The 23,501-nt window shown below is 32.7% G+C and overlaps 1 protein-coding gene across 1 annotated transcript; it reads left to right on the plus strand.

Moving 5' to 3' along the window:
- Positions 1-8,983: 8,983 nt before the first annotated feature.
- On the plus strand, positions 8,984-21,065 carry LOC105137508 (uncharacterized). Its single transcript, XM_011043272.1, has 17 exons — positions 8,984-9,070; positions 9,714-9,816; positions 9,930-10,025; positions 10,155-10,168; positions 10,242-10,365; positions 10,544-10,606; positions 10,735-10,794; positions 10,884-11,045; positions 11,165-11,238; positions 11,318-11,411; positions 11,552-11,688; positions 11,795-11,875; positions 11,985-12,090; positions 12,220-12,303; positions 18,587-18,844; positions 20,275-20,474; positions 20,798-21,065. Exons 1-17 carry the CDS (start codon positions 8,988-8,990, stop codon positions 21,063-21,065), a joined length of 2,007 nt encoding a protein of 668 aa, XP_011041574.1. The 5' UTR covers positions 8,984-8,987.
- The last annotated feature ends 2,436 nt before the right edge of the window (positions 21,066-23,501 follow it).

Raw genomic sequence — 23,501 nt, forward strand, 5'->3', positions numbered from 1 at the left:
TTTTTTTGTCATGAATAATAAGATAAAATAACATTTAAAAAATTTTTAGTGAATCCAAAATTGGGTTACAACATTATATTTGAATTTTATCTTTAATAATAGCTAATAATCACATAATTATTGTGAGATAAGATAACTTCCAATCACATATTCTAACATTCCTTCTCAAGGTGGTGCATGGATGTCATTCATGCTTAGCTTTTCAAGACAACTTGTAAACACTTTGTTGGTTACCGCTTTTATAAGAACATCAACAAGTTGGAATTATGACTTCACAAAAAAAAAATTGGATAATGTCGGCTTCAAGCTTCTCTTTGTTGAAATGTCTATCCACTTTTACATGCCTTTTCCTTATCATGTTGAACATAATTATAGACAATCTCTATAGCTGATTTATTATCACAATAGAGATTCATTGCAGTTCTTTGAGAGAATCCCAAATCTTTCATTAAGTTTTTTAACCATAACAATTCATACAATCCAATGAGCATACCTTGATATTCAGTTTCAGCACTTGATCTTGACACCACAGACTGTTTTTTACTTCTTCAAGTCACAAGATTATCACTATATAGGTGAAATAACCAGATGTAGAACGTCGGTCATTAGCTAAACCAGCCCAATCAACATCAGTGTATCGTCAACACCTAAGTGTCCATGTTTGGAGAATAATAATCCCTTGCCTGGTGAAGATTTTAAATACTGCAATATACATTCCACAACATCCATATGAGATTGACATGGGTTATGTATAAATTGACTTACAACACTCACAGCATAAGCAATGTCAGGTCGAGTGTGGGATATATAGATTAATTTTTCCATAAGTCTCTGATATTACCAAACAGTCACCCAAAATAATAATACATGAATTTAAGAATTAAGAATTTGATTCAGAATGAATTTTTTAATCACTTTTTCCTCTTTGTGTCTTGAATTCATTGGCTATTTACCTTTATCTGTATAACTAGCACTAAAACATTGAAAGAGTTTATGATTTTGCTCCATTGGATTATCAACTGGTTTGCATCCAAGCATCTTTGTTTCAGACAACAAATCAAGAATATATTTACGTTGTGACATAAATATACCATTCTTAGAACGAGCTACCTCAATTTTGAGGAAATATTTAAGGTCTCCAAGATTTTTCATTTCAAATTCGGATGCCAAATGATGTTGTAAGTTTTCACCGGCTAAAAATCAATTTTAAATTAAAAAAACACTTTTTTATACGGGTATCAACTCGGTGGACCGGGTTTTTTGACCAAAAATACCAGTTTTAACCAAAATAGTCCAAAACTCATTTTTTATCGCGGTCGATATGGTGGAATCCGTATTAACTCGGTGGACTCGGTTTTGACCGAAAATGACGGTTTTGACCCGAAACAGCCCGAAACTAAAAAATTTTTAGTGAATCCAAAATTGGGTTACAACATTATATTTGAATTTTATCTTTAATAATAGCTAATAATCACATAATTATTGTGAGATAAGATAACTTCCAATCACATATTCTAACATTCCTTCTCAAGGTGGTGCATGGATGTCATTCATGCTTAGCTTTTCAAGACAACTTGTAAACACTTTGTTGGTTACCGCTTTTATAAGAACATCAACAAGTTGGAATTATGACTTCACAAAAAAAAAATTGGATAATGTCGGCTTCAAGCTTCTCTTTGTTGAAATGTCTATCCACTTTTACATGCCTTTTCCTTATCATGTTGAACATAATTATAGACAATCTCTATAGCTGATTTATTATCACAATAGAGATTCATTGCAGTTCTTTGAGAGAATCCCAAATCTTTCATTAAGTTTTTTAACCATAACAATTCATACAATCCAATGAGCATACCTTGATATTCAGTTTCAGCACTTGATCTTGACACCACAGACTGTTTTTTACTTCTTCAAGTCACAAGATTATCACTATATAGGTGAAATAACCAGATGTAGAACGTCGGTCATTAGCTAAACCAGCCCAATCAACATCAGTGTATCGTCAACACCTAAGTGTCCATGTTTGGAGAATAATAATCCCTTGCCTGGTGAAGATTTTAAATACTGCAATATACATTCCACAACATCCATATGAGATTGACATGGGTTATGTATAAATTGACTTACAACACTCACAGCATAAGCAATGTCAGGTCGAGTGTGGGATATATAGATTAATTTTTCCATAAGTCTCTGATATCTCCCTTTATCTGTATAACTAGCACTAAAACATTGAAAGAGTTTATGATTTTGCTCCATTGGATTATCAACTGGTTTGCATCCAAGCATCTTTGTTTCAGACAACAAATCAAGAATATATTTACGTTGTGACATAAATATACCATTCTTAGAACGAGCTACCTCAATTTTGAGGAAATATTTAAGGTCTCCAAGATTTTTCATTTCAAATTCGGATGCCAAATGATGTTGTAAGCAATGAATTTCCTCAGCATCATCACCTATCACTACCATATCATCAACATATATAATCAAGGCAGTGAGTTTACCCATTTTATGCTTTATAAATAGAGTATGATCCGAGTTACTCTGATTATAACCAAAAATTTTCATGACTTGAGTAAATCTACTGAACCAAGCTCTAGGAAATTGTTTAAAGCCATATAAAACCTTCTTGAGTTTGCAAACCTGAGTAGAACCAATTCCAGGAGGTGGATCTATATACACATCCTCTTTAAGATCTCTATGCAGGAATGCATTTTTGACATCGAATTGGAGTAAAGGCCAGTTTTTATTAGCTGTTATAAACAGAAGAACTCACACAGTATTGAGTTTAGTAACTGGAGTGAAAGTTTCTTGATTGTCACTTCATAAGATTGTGTTTACCTTTTATCAACAGTCTCGCCTTGTATCTTTCAATAGTTCCATTTACATTATGTTTGACAGCAAAAACCCATCGACAACATACAAGTTTTTTTCCTGTTGGGAGGTTAACAAGATCCCATATAGCTTTTTTTTTTAAGCCTTCATTTCCTCCACCATAGTTGTAGTCTAATAAGAATCAGTCAAAGCTTTCTATAATGTACTAGGAATAAAGATAAAGGATAATTTACATATATAAGATGCATATGATACATACAATTTATGAGAGGAGATAAAATTACTTATTGGGTATTTTACTTTGGCTTTTGGATCAGGTTCATACTTAATAGATGGAATCCCATAGGTAGATTGTGGTGGAAATGCATGATGAGCAATATCAGATGGTAAACAAATTTCAGAAGAATTGTTGGGTTGTACATGTAGTGTTGGTATCAGCAAGGACTCTGAAGAGGAGTTGACCAGTGCACTAGGAGGTATTGTACTATTAGAAGGTTGGTGAGACTTTTCACAATAATCATTAAGGTCTTGTGAACAATGATTAGTAGCTGTAGATATGTCTATAGATGTGTCCCGTGAACAAGAATAAATAATTGTAAGTGTTTTCATAGTGGATGTGTCCTCATCTGATGGTCTACTAGTGGGTAGAGTTGCTAATTTTATATCAAAATACAAGACTTCTTCATTATTGGCAAGGTGACGAACATCCTCGGGACATGTTAAATCTGTAAGAGAGTAATAGAATTTTGACTCATCAAAGATAGCATCCATAGAGGTATAGAGCCAATGAGTGTCTAGATGATAACATTTATAACTTTTTTTAGTAGACTCATAACCAACAAAGACACATTTCAATGCTCTTGACTCAAGTTTGGTTTGATGTTGAGGTGAAAGTTGTACATAAGTTACACATCCAAAGATACAATGCATCAATTTAACTAAAGGTGGAAGCATGCAATGATTAACAAGGACATAAAAAGATCGTTGAAAGAATAAAATTACTGAAAGGTGTACGATTAATCATATAAACAGTTGTATTAAGAGCATCTCCCCATAAGAAAGTAGGCACACTATTTCCAATCATTAGTGACTGAATGACCTCAAGTAATTGTCAGTTTTTCCTCTTAGCTACTCCATTTTGTTGTGGAGTCTCTAGACATGATGTTTGATGAATGATACATTTTGAGTGGAAAAAATCAGTTAACTCTCTTTTGAAGTATTCACCTCCATTATCTAAATGTACCACCTTAATAGTCCTGACAAACTGAGTGAGTACAATTTGATAAAAGAGACAGAAAACTATACTGACATCACTCTTATGTTTTAGTAAGTATACCTAGGTCATTCGAGTATAATCATCCACAAAGGTTATAAACCATTTCATTCCATTAGCTGTGAAAACTGGTAAGGGATCCTATACATCTAAATGTACTAATGAAAATGGTGAAGCAATTTTATTAGAAGACAGAGGAAATATAGCATGATGACTTTTAGCCATAGCACATGTCTCACAAATGTAGTCTAAAAGTTTGCAGTTAGCATATAAAGATGGAAATAATCGTCTAATATATCCAAATGATGGATGACCAAACTGTTTATGCCAAAGCCATATTTCTACAATATTTGTCGATTGATTTTTACCCATCATATGTGCTAGACTATGGTAAACCTGTGATGATGTGCCACTCTCTAGATAGTACAATCCTCCTCGTTGCCTATAACTACCAATCCTCTCCTTGGTATGTATGTTTTGAAAAATACAATAAGTAGGATACAACAAAGCAACATAGTTAAGGGCATTGGTTATTTAACTAATGGAAAGTAGATTATGTGTAAGGGATGGAACATACAATATATTAGAGAAAGATAAGGTGGAGGATATATGAACATTACCAATACTAGTAACAGGGGATGACACACCATTGGTATTGTCATAACTTATTTTTAGTCCTCGCATGAAAAATAATAAAAAAAAATATTATTAAAAAATATAAACAGTGAAAAAAAGATGCTAGAGCACCCTAAAAATAGTAAAACATTAGTTGAGGAAGTTAAAAAATACAAAGATTAAAATTTTATAGTATTTTATTGACTAATTACAGCCCCGTTAACAAAAAAAAATCAATTTGAGTAAGAAAAGTCCAAAATCAGATGTTTATGGACTCAATTAAATTTTATTAAAGGTTTAATTGAATTTCTGGAGAGTTTGATTGCAAGAAAAATTGATTTTAGAGTCAAATCAGGCTTTAATTAGAAGAAATTAAAGTTCTGGAGTCAAATTATAATTTTTGGAAGTTAATTTGGTCAAATCAGGGGCTTAATTGCATACATATTAAAGTTTGATGGCCATTTAGAGATTTAATTGAAAAAATCTGAAACCAAGGGCCAAACTGGAAACGGCGTGTAAATAGAAGAGTTGTAATTAAAACTGAATCAGGGGCCCAATTGAAGAAATCAAAAGTTTATTGATTAATTGAGGGTCAAATTGCATACATTTAAGACCAAGGATCAAAGCGAAAAAGACAACCAACTTCAGGGCTGCTGTTGGATTTTTGGCAGGGATGCAATTGAATTAATTTTTTAAAATTGAAATTGAAATTAAGGACTTGATTGAATAAATTATAAATTGAGGACCAATGTGAAATTTAACATATTTTGTCGTCTTTTCCTTTTAAATGAAACGACGCATTTTAACCAAAACGACATTGTTTCATGCATTGTTCATAAACAAACAACCCCTAAACGGTGCCATTTTGAACGGTACTATGATCTTCTTCCCCTGGAAACTCATAGAATAGGGGAAGAAGATTTTTTTCTCCTCTATTTCTCATTGACTTCGCTCCCCCCGATGACTTCAAAAAGACATCGATACAACCCATTTTTTCTGTGTTGAAGGGGCGATGGAGAGGCAGCAGCATAATGGCCATCCCAGCCACGCCTCCTTCCCTTGTTTTTGCCTATAAAAACAAGGGAAGGGAAAGACCAAAAAACAAGAAGAGAATAGACCAAGACGACCCGAGAGAGAGAACATAACAAAAGAGGAGAATAAAAAAGAGAGAAAGAACAAAATAGAGGGAAAAAAACCAAAAAAAATAGAAGAGAAGAAGGAGAAAAGAGAAAAAACAGAGGGGAGAGAGAGAGAGAGAGAAGAAAAAAAAAGCAAATCGCTAGCCACCACGCCTCTATAGCCAGTAGCATTGCCTCAACGCCACCCTTAGGTAACCTCTAGCTGACCCATCTCTTTCTTCTTTGCTCACCCACCGTCTGTATTTGGATACAGAACATAAATTAATTCACATTCTACAGCAAATGATGGAGGGTTGGTTACTGTGCTTAGACACAGTAACCAACCCATTTGTTTTGGGTCGGGTCTGGCCCAACCCACTAATCTGGGCCTGGTCCGGCCCACTTAAAAAAAAATTAAAGAAATATTTTTTAATATTTATAATTTCTCCACCTTTTATTTGTCATTTTTTTGCTTAATATCGATCTATATTTTATACCAAAAAACACAAATCTAGTATTAAAAATACTTGGTTTTCATCAAAACTTTTAAAATATAAAAAAATTGAAAAAAAGAAAAAAACATTTTTGTGCATACGGCCAAGTGTCTCAAAGCTAAAAAAATCATAGTGTTTTTTGGATACACCAAAAAATAATGTTTTAGCATGTATTTTGGCTTTAATAACCAATTCATTAAAGTTAAGAGAACATTGGTCAAAATTTTAAAAACTACAAAAAATTTATTTTTTTGTCTCTTAGTATCCGGGGTACGACATTACACGTAATACATATTCTGTATATTTAATTTTTTTTTAAACAATAGAACGGTTAGGTTTTGTTATATTAAGATAAGAACCTCCTTTTAAAGGAGGGCTTGTCTTGAACTTTAGATAGACCAACAATTAAAAATCACAACACGATTTTAGATTTTATTAGATAAAAAAATACAGCCTATCTTAGATAAGGCATATTTAGGGTGCCAATATCTTTCCTTTACGCAACCAATCTCTGTACCCGATCTCTGAGACTAGTTAGGGTTTCTACTGACCAGAATACTAGGTGACGACTTCCATTTTAATTTTTCATTGATAAGAGACACAATAATTCCTTATCTCTTTATATTTTTCTAGAAATACACTATTCCATATTTTTTCTTGAGGGTGGATAATCGTCGCGACGCTGTATACGTGTGACAGACATTAGTAATAGCTAAGATAGAATGTGAAGAGGATAAAAAACTAAAGTTTGAAGAGTCATTAGTCATATAATCATTAACACTTGTGTCAATTATCCATTCACTATTTTTAGTATAGGAAGGAGAGCTAAGTGCAGTGCTAATCATACTAGTTTGCACAATTAATCCTGCAGCAGATGACACTGGTTGTTGTTGTAGGAATGTGTTGGCAAAACTTTTCTTGCCATTGGGATGCTACTCGGGATAACCATGAAGTTTGAAGCATGTATTAACAACATGATTATCACAATTAGAGTGAGTACATTTACGTGTCCCTTTCTTGTTGTCTTGCCGTGTAGAGATCCTTCTACTAGCCATAGCAGTACCATCAATAGATATTCCACTTATTATAGCATCTTGACGGTTTACCTCAGCACAAACCATAGCATAAATAACTTGAAGATTTGAAAGAGGTATAGTGGCAAATATCCGTCCACGAACTCCATCCAGTGATGAGTCCAAACCAGCCAAGAAAATATAAATCCGTTGAGAATTAACCTTAGTGGTATATATCTCAATGTTAGATTTGCAACTCATTACATAATCATCTATAGCATCAATCTCCTGCTACAGTTTTTTTAATTTTCCCCAATAAAAATTAACATAACCACTATTTTAGAGAACAGAGACTACTTCACAGCACAATTGATATGATTTTGAGGCATCTTAACTGACTTGGTATGTTTGTTTAGCCATATCCCAAATTTCCTTTGCAATTGACAAGCATAAAAATAGATTTGATGTCCTTGTTCATTGCATCAAATAACCAGGATTTGATCAAGCAATTTTCATCTTCCCATGCTTCATATTCTTCAAAGTTGGTGTCATTAGGTGTAGCTTTTGAACCTGAAATAAATCCACAGTGTGTTCGACCCCGAATTTTATTTTGAGCATTCAAAGCCCATTCTGTATAATTGATGCCATCAAGTTTCTCTAGAGTAAGTAATGAAGAGACATTTTGCATATGTAGTGTTGATAAAGTTACCTTTGCTTTCTCAGCAACAACACTATTATCATTGGTAGGAGTAGTAATGATGAATAGAAAGAATTATGATCAGAAAAGAAAAGAAAAAAACAGTCTCTAGTTCCTAAAACAGAAGAAGGAAATATAGAGACGGCTATGGTACCATGTAAATAGTAAAGAAAATAGAATGTTTTCTAATATATTATTCATCAATACAGCAAATATATATATACAAGAGTCAGTTACTAAACTTATGCTATTGTTACAAAAAATATATTCTATTTCTAATTTGAATTCTATCTCTAATAATAGCTAATAATCACTCCATTATTGTAGGAGAAGATTACTTCCAATCACATAATCTAATATATGCAATGGCACAACTAGGCATACAATGATAGTAGTTGGATGGTGGCACAATTCGGCTGAATTTTTTGTGTTAATTGGATATTTATTTTTGCATCCTTTGAAGATTGCTTAATTGCAAACTTAAGTCCCTAAAGCTTCACTATAAATAGGCATTCATTTGCTTGTTTTAATCATCAAGTTTTAGAGAGAAGTTAGAGAGAGAAACACTAGTGAGAAGTATAGAACAAGCTCTTTTATATATAGATTCTTAGTATACAAGAGTTCAGAGTATATTTTTTGATGTTCTCCTGGGATATCCCAAGTAGAGAGATTGAGTCATTTATAATTTATACTCCTTCATAGTAAAATATCATTGCCATCTTGTTTGTGGATGTAGACCAAGTCAGAACTATGTAAATCCTTGTAGTTTTCTTTGTGCATGTTTCTTTCCTCTTCGTTATCTAATCCGTTTCTCTTTAGTTTGCTGCCTGTTGTGTTGACTCAACAAGTTGATTTGTAGATCATAGAAAGCTCGAGGTTTACCCCTCATGCAGCCTTGCAGCATTAATGGCCGCTGCAAATTGTTCCTCTGGAAAACAAATGTCACCTTCTCGGTTCGAAGCTTGGGCTCGTCTTTTTGTTACTAAATTTCTTGGAAGTCATATCTCCACTGACCGTTTAATGTAAGTTCACTAGCGAAAATGATCACTCTTTTTTTTGGTGTTTTCGTTTACCAGTGTTTCGAAAATGAATAAATATAATTGGCAAGAAATTAGAAATACAACGATACCAATTAAACTAAGGGTTTTTCTTTTTATATTCATTGAGAGTTTATTAAAAAGACCATAAAATCAATAGTCAAAATAAAATATAAGAACATGATAAAAACATAAAAAAGAAAAAAGAAACAAATTTAAAGAAAAAAAGACTTTGTTACAATAAAAACAAAGAAAATACCGAAAATTACTTATTATACCATAATTTGATGTCATAATTTTTTTTATTTTAATGATATTTTTTGTTGAATTAATTTAGATTAATATAAAAGAAATACTAACATAAAAAAAAAGAAAACTAAAACTCTCATTAATATATTTATTCTAAAGTGTTTAAATTAACTTAAATATAAAGAGATTATATATAAGTTAATTAAAAATATTATTCTATCTTTAATAAATAAAGCAAAATTAATATATAAGTTAAGTGAAAATATTATTTTACTTTTAATAAATAAAACAAAATTAATATATTATTTAACACCTTTTACCTTCGAGGGAACTAGCTCGAATTTAATGTCAATATTTGATTTGGACTGTGCTGTCACAGCTTAACGGAGGAAGGGGGTGCAACTTTCACCTTCAAGGGAGCTAGTAAAAAAAGTTCTCTAGAAGTTGTTCTCAAAGTTCACAACCCTCAGTTTTACTGGAAGGTACGTTCTGCTTGTGGGTCTCCTTTTCTGTCAGCTAAGATTATCAGCAACAATATTGTTGCAATGCACGAAATTCTCAACATTTCATTACAATGATTAGAAAACGTTGTCAGGTAACGACGCGGGCTGACATAGGCCTTGCAGATGCTTATATTGATGGAGATCTTTCTTTTGCTGACAAAGACCAAGGTCTTCTACATCTTATCATGGTGAGATATATAATGTTGTTGTAATATATAGTGCTTTTCATTTCGGTTTTAATATCAATAATTTTCTTTTAAAAAATTAAATTTTAGGTTCTGATTGCGAACAGAGATGCAAACAAATCTATCTCCAAGGCGAATATGAAAAGGTATGTGATTTTGCTTCTTTTTATTCCTTTGATCCTATTGGATCATCTAATATTCATCTGTGGTTAAGTATAGGGGTTGGTGGACACCATCGTTATTTACAGCAGGTATTGCTTCAGCAAAGTTTTTTCTTCAGCATGTTCTGAGGCAAAATACTCTTACTCAAGCTCGCAGGAACATCTCTCATCATTATGACCTGGTATGGGATCATAGCTTGTTAATTCTTTTGTTTAATAACGTCCACGCTGTGGGGCAAATAGAATGTGTGGAAATTGTAGCAATATATTAGCATGTGCTAGTGCAATGTTCAGAATTCTGATGTTAATGAAGGATCTTTCAGTGAGGCTTACATCTTCCTTTTCATTTCGTTCTTCTAGAGTAACGAGGTTTTTTCTCTATTTCTGGGAGAAACAATGGCGTACTCGTGTGCAATATTTAAGGTCAGAAACCCAACCTTCCAATGCTTTTATTTTATTTTATTTTATTTGATGCAAAGCAGGAATCTCATCCACCACGTGCCATGGCTTAGCTTTTGATTATTTTATTTGCATGCGATGTTACATTCTAGACTGAAGATGAAGACTTAGATACAGCTCAGTTGAGGAAAATCTCGGCTCTGATTGAAAAGGTGAATCTGTAATATACAATCTCTTAACTATTTCACCAAATTTTAACTGATACACATGCTATCATGTATTTATTTTTTAACCGATATAGGCAAGAATCGATAAGAAGCATGAAATTCTTGACATTGGTTGTGGCTGGGGAACTTTTGCAATTGAAGTTGTCAAACAAACAGGATGCAAATGCACGGGTCTCACTCTGTCTGTGGAGCAACTGAAATATGCAGAAATGAAAGTCAAGGAAGCTGGTCTGCAGGTATCTATGGGATGATAATTGATATATATAGCATCTTCTTGTGTCTGAATTGTTGTTCAGACTGATTTTCTTAAGACAAATATCTTCATTTTGAAGCTTATAACCTATTCTTTTACCAGGATCATATCAGACTTCTCCTCTGTGATTATCGTGAATTGCCTAAAGGCTATAAATACGATATAATCGTATCTTGGTAAGATGCGTCTTCGCTAAATATATACCTATCATATCCCACCCAGACAGATGTCGTAAATTTTGATCTATTTTCCTAGTGAAATGATAGAGCATGTGGGTCATGAATACATGGAGGATTTTTTTAGTAGCTGCGAATCAGCATTGGCAGAAGATGGGCTTCTTGTTCTACAGGTATGACAAATAAGGGAAGGGACCTGTCATTGTCTGATAGCATTGTGCTTCACTACCACATTTTCAACATTTAGCCTAGATAACTCTTTTACCTTTCTACTAATTGCAAAATAGTAAAAATGGTTGTTTTTTTACCTCAGTCTACATCTATAGCAGATGAGCGTTATGATGAGTACAGGCGAAGTTCTGATTTTATTAAGGAATATATTTTTCCCGGTGGATGTTTGCCCTCATTGAGTAGGATAACATCAGCCATGGGTGTAGCATCAAGACTCTGGTATATATGAGTTGCTTTGTTACACAGTACTTTGAAGCTTTCTTCTAATTAATTTTTAGTTTGTCTTGACTATTCTGTAATCCTAATGTAAGTTTTGTTTCTGCAGTGTGGAGCATGTGGAAAATATAGGAAGTCATTACTATCATACGTTAAGAAGGTGGAGGAAAAATTTCTTGGAAAACAAGAGGTAGATATAATCATTTGATTTTTATCTTCTTTGCAGATCATCATCATCATCATCATCTATCAACCCCACAAAGGAAAACATTTCTAACTTTTCTCATTATTTTTCTTAGCAAAATTCTTGCCATGGGATTCGATGAGAAGTTCATCAGGACATGGGAGTATTATTTTGACTACTGCGCTGCTGGTTTCAAGTCGTATACCCTTTGGAATTATCAGGTAATTACAGGTTTGCATGCATTCCTTTCCTTTGAATAAAACATTAGAATCAATAAAAATATATATATGGAATTTAAAGATGTTCGACTTGTTTCCCATATTAATATTCGAGCTTATATGATAATGCAGATTGTATTTTCACGTCCTGGCAATGTCGGAGTATTAGGTAATCCGTACAAAGGTTTTCCATCGGCATATCGACACGATGAACAAGTATCTCTATGATGCTTAGCAACATGTCAAGTCAGATGATTTGCTGCGAGGCGTTAAGGGTGGGAGGCCTCGGAGCATGTAACTGCAAATATTTTGACTTCGATTGTGTCTTACGCCTTGTAGTAAACATATCTTGTTCTGGATATAACAATCATCCTAATGGATTGTTTCGGAGGACAGGTAACTAATTAAGGATGGTGGATTAGAAAGATTTGCCATGTTATTTAGAATCTCTTTGTCGTTATGATTATTGTTGTGGTTGTAGTTTTTTATTGTTGTGGTTTAATAAAAAGTTATTTTTATTGTTAATTTTGAAGTATTTGATTAAAACTGCAGTTGAAATTATAGTAGAAAAAAATAAATTTTATTATATTTGGTTAATATGTTTTTTGTATGAGGTTTGATTGTAAAACTATTGAAAAGTATATTATAATTATATATATACATTTATATTTATTTATTTATTTATTAATATTGGCCAAATATTGTTGTTTTAGAAGTATGATTACATAACAAGAATAATCCTTTTATATTAATAAAAAAATTTATTATCTCATCAAACTATTTACAATTTCATCTCGTACAAAATCCATACATAAGGTCATTGTGATTCTTAAACAGCTGAGCGAAGTACAATATCAAGTAAAAAGTCATTTAGAATAAAATTGAAATTATAATCATATTAAAAAAAAACCTTATTATCTTGCGATCACCTTCTAATATTTGCCATGTTATTTAGCACGTTAATTAATGATATATTCTACCACAACTAAAAGTTTATAGCAGTGGTTCTTCATTGTTAATATCAACAGGGGACTTGAAGACAATCAAGATATGATTAGTTACAAATTTAAGGCCCTCACAATTCGGATTCTATATGGAATAGGTGACAATTCGGACTACAAATTTAAGTTTTTCTTATATTTTTGTCTGTTTTTTTTAATAATAAAAAAAAATTATAAATAAAGTGTCCCCATTAAAAAGAGGGCTACAAGATAAGAAAGATTACAGAGAAAATTAAAAAATATAAAGAGAGCAAGGAATTTAAAAAGAGGAGTTTATAATATATTTAGGATTTCTATAAAAATCAAGTTTGTATAGCTAAATTTTTTAACGGAGAACTTCAACTAAAATGCCAACCGATGAAAGGTAAAGTTAAAAATTTCATCATTGTCTAGAAAGATCATATAGTTGCATACTATCCAAATTAACTAGTATAATCCTTTATAAAAAAGGGTAATTGCCTGACACTAAATTTTTATTTTTTTACTAGATCGGACCATTCTTAAAGGCTATAATTTGGGTTTTTTGACAAATAGTCTACACACTCAAACCAACTAAAGAGTCTAACCCAGAAATACCATGATATATAACAAAGATGGAAAATATGATATATAGTCTCAATCTTCTTGTAGTAAAAAAGACAAAGCTTCCTTGTAATTAATGATTCTCCTCTAAGTTAAGAAATCTTTTTTGTAGATACTACGCTTTAGAAGAAGTCATATTTTTGTCTATTTATATTTGATGTTTTTATAATTTTATATTTGGCTTATTAATTTATTACTTTTTTTTCCATATCTTTATTTTTTGTAATAATATTTTAGTTTTTTTTTCTTTTTTTACACTTTTGTTTGAAAAAAAAATATTATTTTTTATTCTTTACACTTTTAATATTTATCACTCTATATGTAATCTATTTATACCATTATTTTTGTTCTTATCTTTATTTTTTTGTATTTTTTTATTTATAATCCTTTTGTAAATTTTTTATACAAAAAATAAGGAAATGGAACTGAAGCTGAACGCTTCGATTGGAAGATGAGACGAGCTTTAAGGGTTTAGGTCCAGGTATTGACCCCAGTGATGGGGATGAGGCTATAATAGTTCTTTTAGAAAGTACAATTGAGAGACAAGCTAGAGAGCATCCTCCATCAATGGCAGCCTGATTGTGAAGGTTTTTGTTTTTGGCTGCAGGATTTTTTGGTTTTCTTACAAATAGCACTTGGCGTAGTATCAGGGATTTTTTAGCTTCTAATTACTCGGTCATCCAAGCCTCCTTTCCGTTGTTAATCGTGTCTGTTGTGTGTTGTAGCAAGAATAAAAAAATAAGCCTGATCCTCTCTTCTAAAAGAGTAACTAAAGATAGGCTAATAGCTTAGCATTTTTGGTTAAGTGAGCTACTAAACATATTATTTCTAGATTTAACTGAGTATCATGTTATACTAAAATATTTTATTTTAATAAGTCTAAAATATTTTATTATGGTAATTCAAAGATATTTTGCTTACATCTTAATTCATTTTCTTTGAAAAGAAATAATCCTATAGACTATAAAAAGGACCGAGATATCTCTCGGCTCGCTTTTTTCTCCCCTCCTTGTATATATATTTTTAGAATTTTTTTTTAAAATATAATTATATTTTCCTTAAAGTAATACTCATTTAAGTATTAAAAAGTTTCCAAATTCACAAGAGATGATTTTTTGAAGTATAAGGTATTATTTATGAGCTACTTGACAAGAAAGAATGGTTTAAATCATCAACTAGAAGATTGATATATTATCAGCTTGCTCTCAAGCCCATTGGCTAAATTCGAACCTCTTCAAAAACATTCGTTCTTTTCAAGCTCAGCCACTGTGTATTGGGAAGAAGAAAACAAATTTGAGAGCAAAAGACTGAAATAAATAAGGCTTCCAAAGACAAGGAATGCTTTCTTTTACATCTACAGACTACAGCAATGGTCTGGAAGAAAATGATGAATAAATATCCCTATGATACTTGGGTACACGTCAAGTCAGATGTTTTGCTGCATAGTCTAAAGGGTGGTGAGGCCTCATCAGAGCACGTAATTGCATATATTTTGACTTCGAATAGAGGATTTAGTCTTTACCTCTTGCAGTAAATATATTTATTCCAGTCAAGTAAAGTTTAGTGATTTTGCTTCTTTTTATTCCTACGATCCTATCGGATCATCTCATATTCATCTGTAGTTGAATATCAAAAAATTACTAGTAGCATTCTCAAAAAACCCTTTATTTTGCTCTTCATTAAAATAAAATTCCAAAATAGTATCTTTACATATTTTAGCATTGCCATAAAAAATTTATTAAAAAAAACTCAAAAATACTTTGCATGCATATTTGAACTTAATAACAAATTTATTAATTACATGGGGATTTGGTCTATATTAAAAGACCCATTAGGCTAACATACTCAAATTTACAAAATAAAACCATTAAATGCATGTTACTTATTTTTAAAGCAAATGGACTTATAGTGAGCTAATACCCTGAATATTAAAAAAATAAAAATATAGTTCCTAAATGTTCAACAAAAATAAATTTTTTTTATCCAAATAATCTTTTCAATTTGTATTAATGACATCAAAGTTGAAAATACCCACTTGGATTAATATCAATGAATTCTTGAATTGAAAATATCATCTTAATATTCACCAACACTTGAATATTTGTATTTTACAATGCCAAAATTGAGAATACTTTTAATATTCACTAACATTAGAGTTAAAAATATTAATATTAGAATTAGAATTAACTTTGAAAGTCAATATTTATTAATCTCAAAATTATAAATATCAGACATTCTTTTCATATAATATATACTAACATCAAAATTAAAAATATTTTTAGTTGAATATTAATTAATGTTAGAGTCAAAATATTATAGGTCAATTATTAATTGTGTAACATAATATAACTTTCATAATTTAAAACAAAATTTAAAACAAAATTAGCAATAAGTGGGATATTTTAGAAGTAATAATATTTAATTTTTTTTAGCATAATTAATTTCATATCATAAAATATTTAATTGATCAATTACCATTCATAATTACATAAGACTAGATGATGATGACACTTTAAACTAAACATCTTCCCTTAAAAAAATAAAATACAAGATATCTTTTTTTGTTCATAGCTCATCGCATATTCGGGTAAAGGCTCCCGCAATACGTTTTATTGTAAAAAACTGGAATCTGTGAGAATCTTGCCTTTGACTTGGAAAAGAAATTCCCTTGCGTAGCACAAAAGTTTCAGAATACAACTTTGATTCTATTTTCCAATAAAGAATTTTATTTTGATTTTATCGGGTGATATAGTATTTCATTAGTTTATTCCCCGCACTTGAACCAAAATCTTTTGGAATTAAAAAAAATAAATTACGTACCTAGATTATAAAAATCTTTTTGGTGTTAATATTAAACTTGTTATAATGGTTAAAACTTAAAAATTTTCAAATTAATATTTTATTTAACTTAAATTATTTTAACATGACCTTGTTAGCTAGATAGATTTAAAAAAAAAAAAATCAGGTTAAAACTATCAAACTTACTTTAAAAAAAAATCAGGTTAAAACTATCAAACTTACTATTTAAATTATAAATTCTACTTGATTAAATTAATTTTTTAATTTTATTATATGATAAATAATATAAAAATCAATTTATCATTAACCTAGTATTATAAAATAAAATTAAATAAAAATATCATATAAAATAATAGAACTAAAAACAAAAGAGAGGCCAGAATACCACAAAGGCCTATTACAACAAAACTCCGGCATGTGGCCTTGAGCGAGGGTTACGGATTAGCATCCTATCATATGTGGTCTGAAAGAAAATATTGTTGTCAGCGGAAACCCAGCCTGCAATCTTTAGCCACTATATTAAATAACAGAACTGATATTGTTATTTTGATGTCAAGAGTATAAGTAATTAATTCTAGAGATGTTAATTAATGACTCACTTCCATTGACTAGAAAACAAAAAGAAGAAAGTAAGCCTTTTTCTTCGAATTCTCATGAACAAATATGTTTCCATGGACACGCAGTTTTTCCTATGCAAGAACAGCTACCCTTCTCTATCCCAATGGAATATCATCACCCACCTTTTTTTATAAATAATTTTTACATGGATACCATGCTTAGAACTAGAAAGTAATTTCTAGCTATACAAGTCCCAATCGAAGTCCATGAAAACACGGACCAAACCATTGAAAGGCAGGCCAGCCATACAATTTCTATGACAGCTATGTCATTCCTAACCTTCAGTTTATTTTTTGTCTTCATGGATGTTCCTTCTTTTACATGCACATTGATTTAATTTAATGTAGTTAGTTTGTCGAAAGCAAAAGGTTTTGAATAGTTAGATGGGGATTGCTGTGTACAAATAGATTATATAAATGACCTATTTATAGATCAGTAAAATATTGACAAGTTCAAGAGAAGATTTGATTACCTAACAAGTTGATTTGTAGATCATGCTCGAGGTTTAATCCTCTTGCAGCATTAATGGCCGCAGCAAATTGTTCCTCTAGAAAACAAATGGCACGTTCTTGGTTAGAAGCTTGGGCTCGTCTTTTTGTTACTAAATTTCTTGGATGTCATATCTCCACTGACCGTTCAATGTAAGTTCACTTTTCTTTTTTTTTTAGTTTACAAGTTTTTTCGAAAATGAATAAATATAATTGGCAAGAAATTAGAAATACAACTTAACAATTAAACTAATGGGGGTGTTTGACCAATTCAACCAGAGTTTTTTAAAATTTAAAATCAATTTTTTTATTGTAAAATTATTTTAATATATTGATATTAAAAATAAATTTTAAAACATAAAAAAATTATTTTAATATATTTCTAAAAAAAATTTTAAAAAAAAACTTCTATCACTATTCTAAACACCCTCTACAACTTATTATTAATGAGGTTGTATTTACCTTGTAAGAAAATAAAATAAAGATTACGACTCCTGATTGACTTAATTACAATTTTTTTTTTTCTTTTTGGATCTGGAAGAAAACGATGAACAAGTATCTCTATGATGCTTAGCAACATGTCAAGTCAGATGATTTTCTGCGTGGCGTTAAGGGTGGTGAGGCCTCAGAGCATGTAACTACAAATATTTTGACTTCGAATAAAAGATTGTGTCTTACGCCTTGTAGTAAACATATCTTGTTCTAGATATAACAATCATCGTAATGGATTGTTTCGTAGGACAAGTAACTAAGTAAGGATGGGGGGATTAGAAAGATTTGCCATGTTATTTAGCAGGCTAATGATATATTCTACCACAACTAAAAGATTAGAGCACCGCAACTCTCCGACTATCTTGAGAGCCTGCACGACGGGTTTTGTAAATGGAATTTGGAGTGATCCGAAGGTTAGGTGGTTCACGGTAGATTCAGTTAATTGTGTTGACGGAATACTCGTGATATGGAATGATGAATCATTTAAGGTTGATTCCATACAGTGGGCAATGGATATAGCACTCCTGGGAACACAGGAGTGCTATATCCATTACAAAACCCGTCGTGCAGGATCTCAAGATAGTGGACAAATGGACTGTGTTGATGAATATCATTCCATACAGTGGACAAATGGACTTTATTGATAGAGATATTGCAGGTGGGGAAGAACCAACGAAGGCAATGGATGATTTGCTTGCCATATCGCTCAGGTGCATTCTTCCTCAAAATGAGAGGCCTAACATCAGACAAGTCTTTGATGATCTCTGTTCTATATCTGTTTGAAATTTTGTACGTGTCCTGGAATTAATTTTTGTCATTCCTCGACCCCCCACAATTGTCCATTTCCCCCATTTTTTTCATTAATTGGTTTTAAAGCCTTCTGATCTTGGGGCTAATCACCACATTTTTTCTTCGGCTGGAAATTTTCTTGTAAAGGAACAACCAGACTATTGATTATTTGACAGTGTTTTTGAGTTTGGTCTTCAATCGAAAGGAATTTCAATTCTTGTGTTCTTTTACCAACTTGAGATTGCTAGACATGTCTTTCATAGACCACAAGAGAGATAACAAGAGTGCTAATGACGTTTCCGCATCATCTCCTAGTCTGCCTAAAATCCGAATTCCAACTCTTCCAGTTTTAAAATCAATACAGATGAAGTTGTTTTCCATAATAAGGGATGTGACCTAGGAGTTGTGATGGGGAAAGATCAAGGTCAGGTCTTACTTTCAGCCTCAAAATACACCACAACTAGGCTGGCAACACTGCAGAGACCTTGGCAAGCTGTATACGGGCTTCAGCTAAACAGGAAATAGACAATTTGGAGCTTGAGAAAATTTATTGTCTTTTATCTCTAAAAATTGATGTCACTTCTTACTCTGGGCCCCTAGCTGAAGACTGTTGAGCAGAGCTTCCCTGCAAGCAAGTGATTTATTTTGAGAGGAAATTTCACACGTGAGGAGAGTCAGAAAAGAACGGTCAACTGTGTAATATTTGCATAACTTAATTTTATTAAATTTTTAACTAATATAATTGATAAAAAAGAGGCCATTATTTATTTACTGGCTTTGAAAAATCAGAAAAGGCTCAGTATGGGTATTGTTGCTATAATTTATTTTTCTAGATCGTCATGTTTAGTTGCCTTTTCCCCCGCATAAATGGAGAGGCAAAGAATGGTCTAGTCTAATTGTCTATTAGTCCAAGTTTGCTAGGAAAATTGAAAAAAAAAAATCTGAAGACAACTTTCTGATGGTAGTATTATTGTACATTATTGATTCATCATAATCAATAACACATAGTATTATTGTGCTTAGACAAATTTAATTTCTTGTGCAGTAGTAGGTGTTTATGCCAGGTGTTCAATCAGGGATAGATGACTATTGTGGGAGGAAATCATCACTCTGCATGCTGCCTTTGGGATACCATTGTTTTTAGTTGGTGATTTCAATTAAACTTTGCATCAGAGTGATGAAACAGTAGCTACCTCAATCAGCTAGGAGCAAATGAATTTAGAGACTTTATTAGCGAGTGTAACTTCATGGAGTATCCCTTAAATGGTCATCGATACGCTCGCTTTCGAGGATAGTCGATGAGCCGTATTGATAGAGCTTTTGCTACTCCAGAATGTCATCGACAATTTTCAGGACTGATGCTTTATCGATTTCCTAGAGGCTGGTCGGACCACTGTTAACTGTTGTTGGGAATGCAGCGTCAAGACTGGGGACGGAGGCCATTTCGGTTTCTCAACTGCTGGCTGGAGCACCCTTTATTTTTTGAGAACCTCAAACTCTCCTGGACTAAAGCCTGTGCTGAGCATGCTGGCAGATTCAGCTTATTAAGAAAGCTTAGTTATTTGGCATCTACTATCCGGAAATGGAATGAGAACTCTTTTGGCAACCAGGATGAGAGGCTTTTACAGATTCAAAACCGACTCTAGCAGCTGGAAAAGGATGGGGAGAGTCGTTCTCTGAGTCATCAAGAGATCTTTGAATGGCATGAACTTAGCTCTGAATAGTGGACAATGAGTAAATATGTGGAAGCCATTTGGAGGCAAAGGTCTAGACAGACTCGGTGTGAACTGGGAGATAGAAACACCAAATTCTTCCACTTAACAGACACTATTAGAAGGGGAAGAAACAATATAACAAAGATTTTATTTGACAGGGTAACACACACTACACCACATACAATTAAGGCTGCTGCTTATTTCTCTAGTCTGTTCAAACAGCCAGGTTCTACAAGGCCACGGATTGGTTCACTGGGCCTGATGGATTCACATTCAACTTGTACAAGGCAGCTTGGTCATTGATTGGAGATGAGTTATTTCATGTGGTGTCTGAATTTTTCAGAGTAGGAAAAATGCCAAAGGGTGTTGACACTTCATATGTTACACTGTTGCCTAAGAACGCACACTCAACAAAATTCAAGGATTTCAGACCAATCAGTTTGATTCATGGTGCATACAAAATTGTTGGGAAGCTGCTCTCGTCACGGATATGACCTATCATGACTGCTATTATCAGTCCTCATCAAACAGCTTTCATTTCAGAGAGGCAAATTTTGGATGGGTTTATGATAGCTAAAGAGGTTATGCATCGCATCAAAAAAGGTGGTCGGGAAGGGTTTCTGCTGAAAGTCAACTTCAACAGGGCCTTTGATTCACTAACTGGTCTTACTTAGAAGAAGTGATGCTGTATATGGGATTTGGAGACAAATGGATATCATTAGTTCACGAATGTATTTCAGGATCACAAATGGCGAATTCTCCAAGTCTAGACTGGGAAGATGGAAGGGAAGATTTCTAAGTTTAGCAGGACGTGTCTGCCTTATCAAGACTGTTCTCTCCTCCCTGCCACTATATTACATGTCAATATTTCTGATGCCGCAGGGGCGCAGGGAGTTGCCAAGGTGCTTACATCAATCCACCAAAAGTTTATGTGGGGTGGTGTTTCACATGGAGCGAAAATGTGTAAAGTGGCTTGGAGGTGTTGTAATTAGGTCCAAAAACAGAGGTTTAGGATTGGGGTCATTACAAGGGAGCTGCAAGGAGGGAGAACACGTTAGGGACCATGGTGTGGGATTTTGAATGGACAAGGCCACTTCTGCCTTCTGAGAAGGTACAACCGACACAGCTACGTGCTTTGTTGTCATTAGTAAACATGAATACAAGCAAGGAAGATTCAAAAAGATGGGAACATTCTAGTGATGAAATCTATATTGTTCGGTCTGCCAATAATCTAATTGACCAGCTGGAATTCCCGGGTTCATTTTCTTTTGCAAACTTGCAATGGAGAAGTCTTGTTCCTCCAAAGATTGAGAGGTTCCTATGGCTGGTTCTAAAAGATAGAATTTGTACAAGAAATCAATTGTTGTGCAGGAATCTAATCCAACTGAAGTCACTACATGCAATTTCAGCACAACCTTTCAGCTGCAATGAGGGAAAACACGTTAGGGACCATGGTGTGGGATTTTGAATGGACAAGGCCACTTCTGCCTTCTGAGAAGGTACAACCGACACAGCTACGTGCTTTGTTGTCATTAGAAAACATGAATACAAGCAAGGAAGATTCAAAAAGATGGGAACATTCTAGTGATGAAATCTATATTGTTCGGTCTGCCAATAATCTAATTGACCAGCTGGAATTCCCGGGTTCATTTTCTTTTGCAAACTTGCAATGGAATAGTCTTGTTCCTCCTAAGATTGACAGGTTCCTATGGCTGGTTCTATAAGATAGAATTTGTACGAGAAATCTATTGTTGTGCAGGAATCTAATCCAACTGAATCAAGCTTTGTGCCCTACATTGTCATGTTTCATGAAAGTTTTGGAATCATTCCATGGCCTAGCTTGGATTCGCTTGGTGTATGCCTAATTTGATGGAGATGCCAAGACAGTTGCTTGCAATGACCACAGGTAAATTTTGGCCATAAAACTGGCTCTCCTAGCATATCGTATCTTGTGGACTACATGGACTGCCCGAAACAGTCGTTTTTTAAAGGACGAGAAGATGAATTGGACTAGAATGTTTGATCTCACACTTCACAGACTATCAGTGTGGTTAGAGTTATTGGTATCAATATTTCCATGCACAGATAATTATCTTTTTAGAGGAACGAAAAGGAATTTTGAAGTGGACAAACTAGTACAGCAAATGTAGCTTTACATTCTTATTTTCTTTTTCAAATTGTTTATCTTTTCTATCATGTATTTTTACTTTTTTGTACGTCTCATTTCATCATTTTCCAGACAAAACTTCGCATACTTGATGGAGTTAAGTAATCATAAAAAAAAAATTAGACTATTAACAAAAAAAAAAAAAAAAACTAAAAAAATTAGAGCACTGGTTCTTCATTATTAATATCAATAGGGGACTAACTGCTCGAAACAGTCGTTTTTTAAAGGATGAGAAGATGAATTGGACTAAAATGTTTGATCTCACACTTCACAGGCTATCAGTTTGGTTAGAGTTACTGGTATCAATATTTCCATGCACAGATAATGATCTTTTTAGAGGACCAAAAAGGAATTTTGAAGTGGACAAACTAGTACAGCAAATGTAGCTTTACATTCTTATTTTCTTTTTCAAATTGTTTATCTTTTCTATCATGTATTTTGACTTTTTTGTACGTCTCATTTCATCATTTTCCAGACAAAACTTCGCATACTTGATGGAGTTAAGTAATCATAAAAAAAAAATTAGACTATTAACAAAAAAAAAAAATTGAGCACTTGTTCTTCATTATTAATATCAATAGGGGACTTGAAGACAATAAAGAGATGCAAGTAGCTTGGTTCCAAATTTAAGGCCCTGACAATTCGGATTCTAAATTGAATAGGTGACGATTGATGAAAATGAAACTGCTTTCTTTCGAAATATAAGACAGAAACATGGTGTTTACTAGAAGAAACGAAGAATCACATGGCATCCACACAAATT

Source organism: Populus euphratica, unplaced genomic scaffold (genome assembly GCF_000495115.2).
Source record: "Populus euphratica unplaced genomic scaffold, PopEup_1.0 scaffold81.1, whole genome shotgun sequence".
NCBI classification, from domain to species: domain Eukaryota; kingdom Viridiplantae; phylum Streptophyta; class Magnoliopsida; order Malpighiales; family Salicaceae; genus Populus; species Populus euphratica.

Bases quoted from the DNA above. Each gene is read 5' to 3' on its own strand.
- LOC105137508 (XM_011043272.1), top strand. From the start codon at position 8,988: ATGTCACCTTCTCGGTTCGAAGCTTGGGCTCGTCTTTTTGTTACTAAA. The intron at 10,795-10,883 runs GTGAATCTGTAA...TAACCGATATAG, and splicing joins TCTCGGCTCTGATTGAAAAG to GCAAGAATCGATAAGAAGCA. The intron at 20,475-20,797 runs GCTTTTACAGAT...TCAAACAGCCAG, and splicing joins TTTGGCAACCAGGATGAGAG to GTTCTACAAGGCCACGGATT.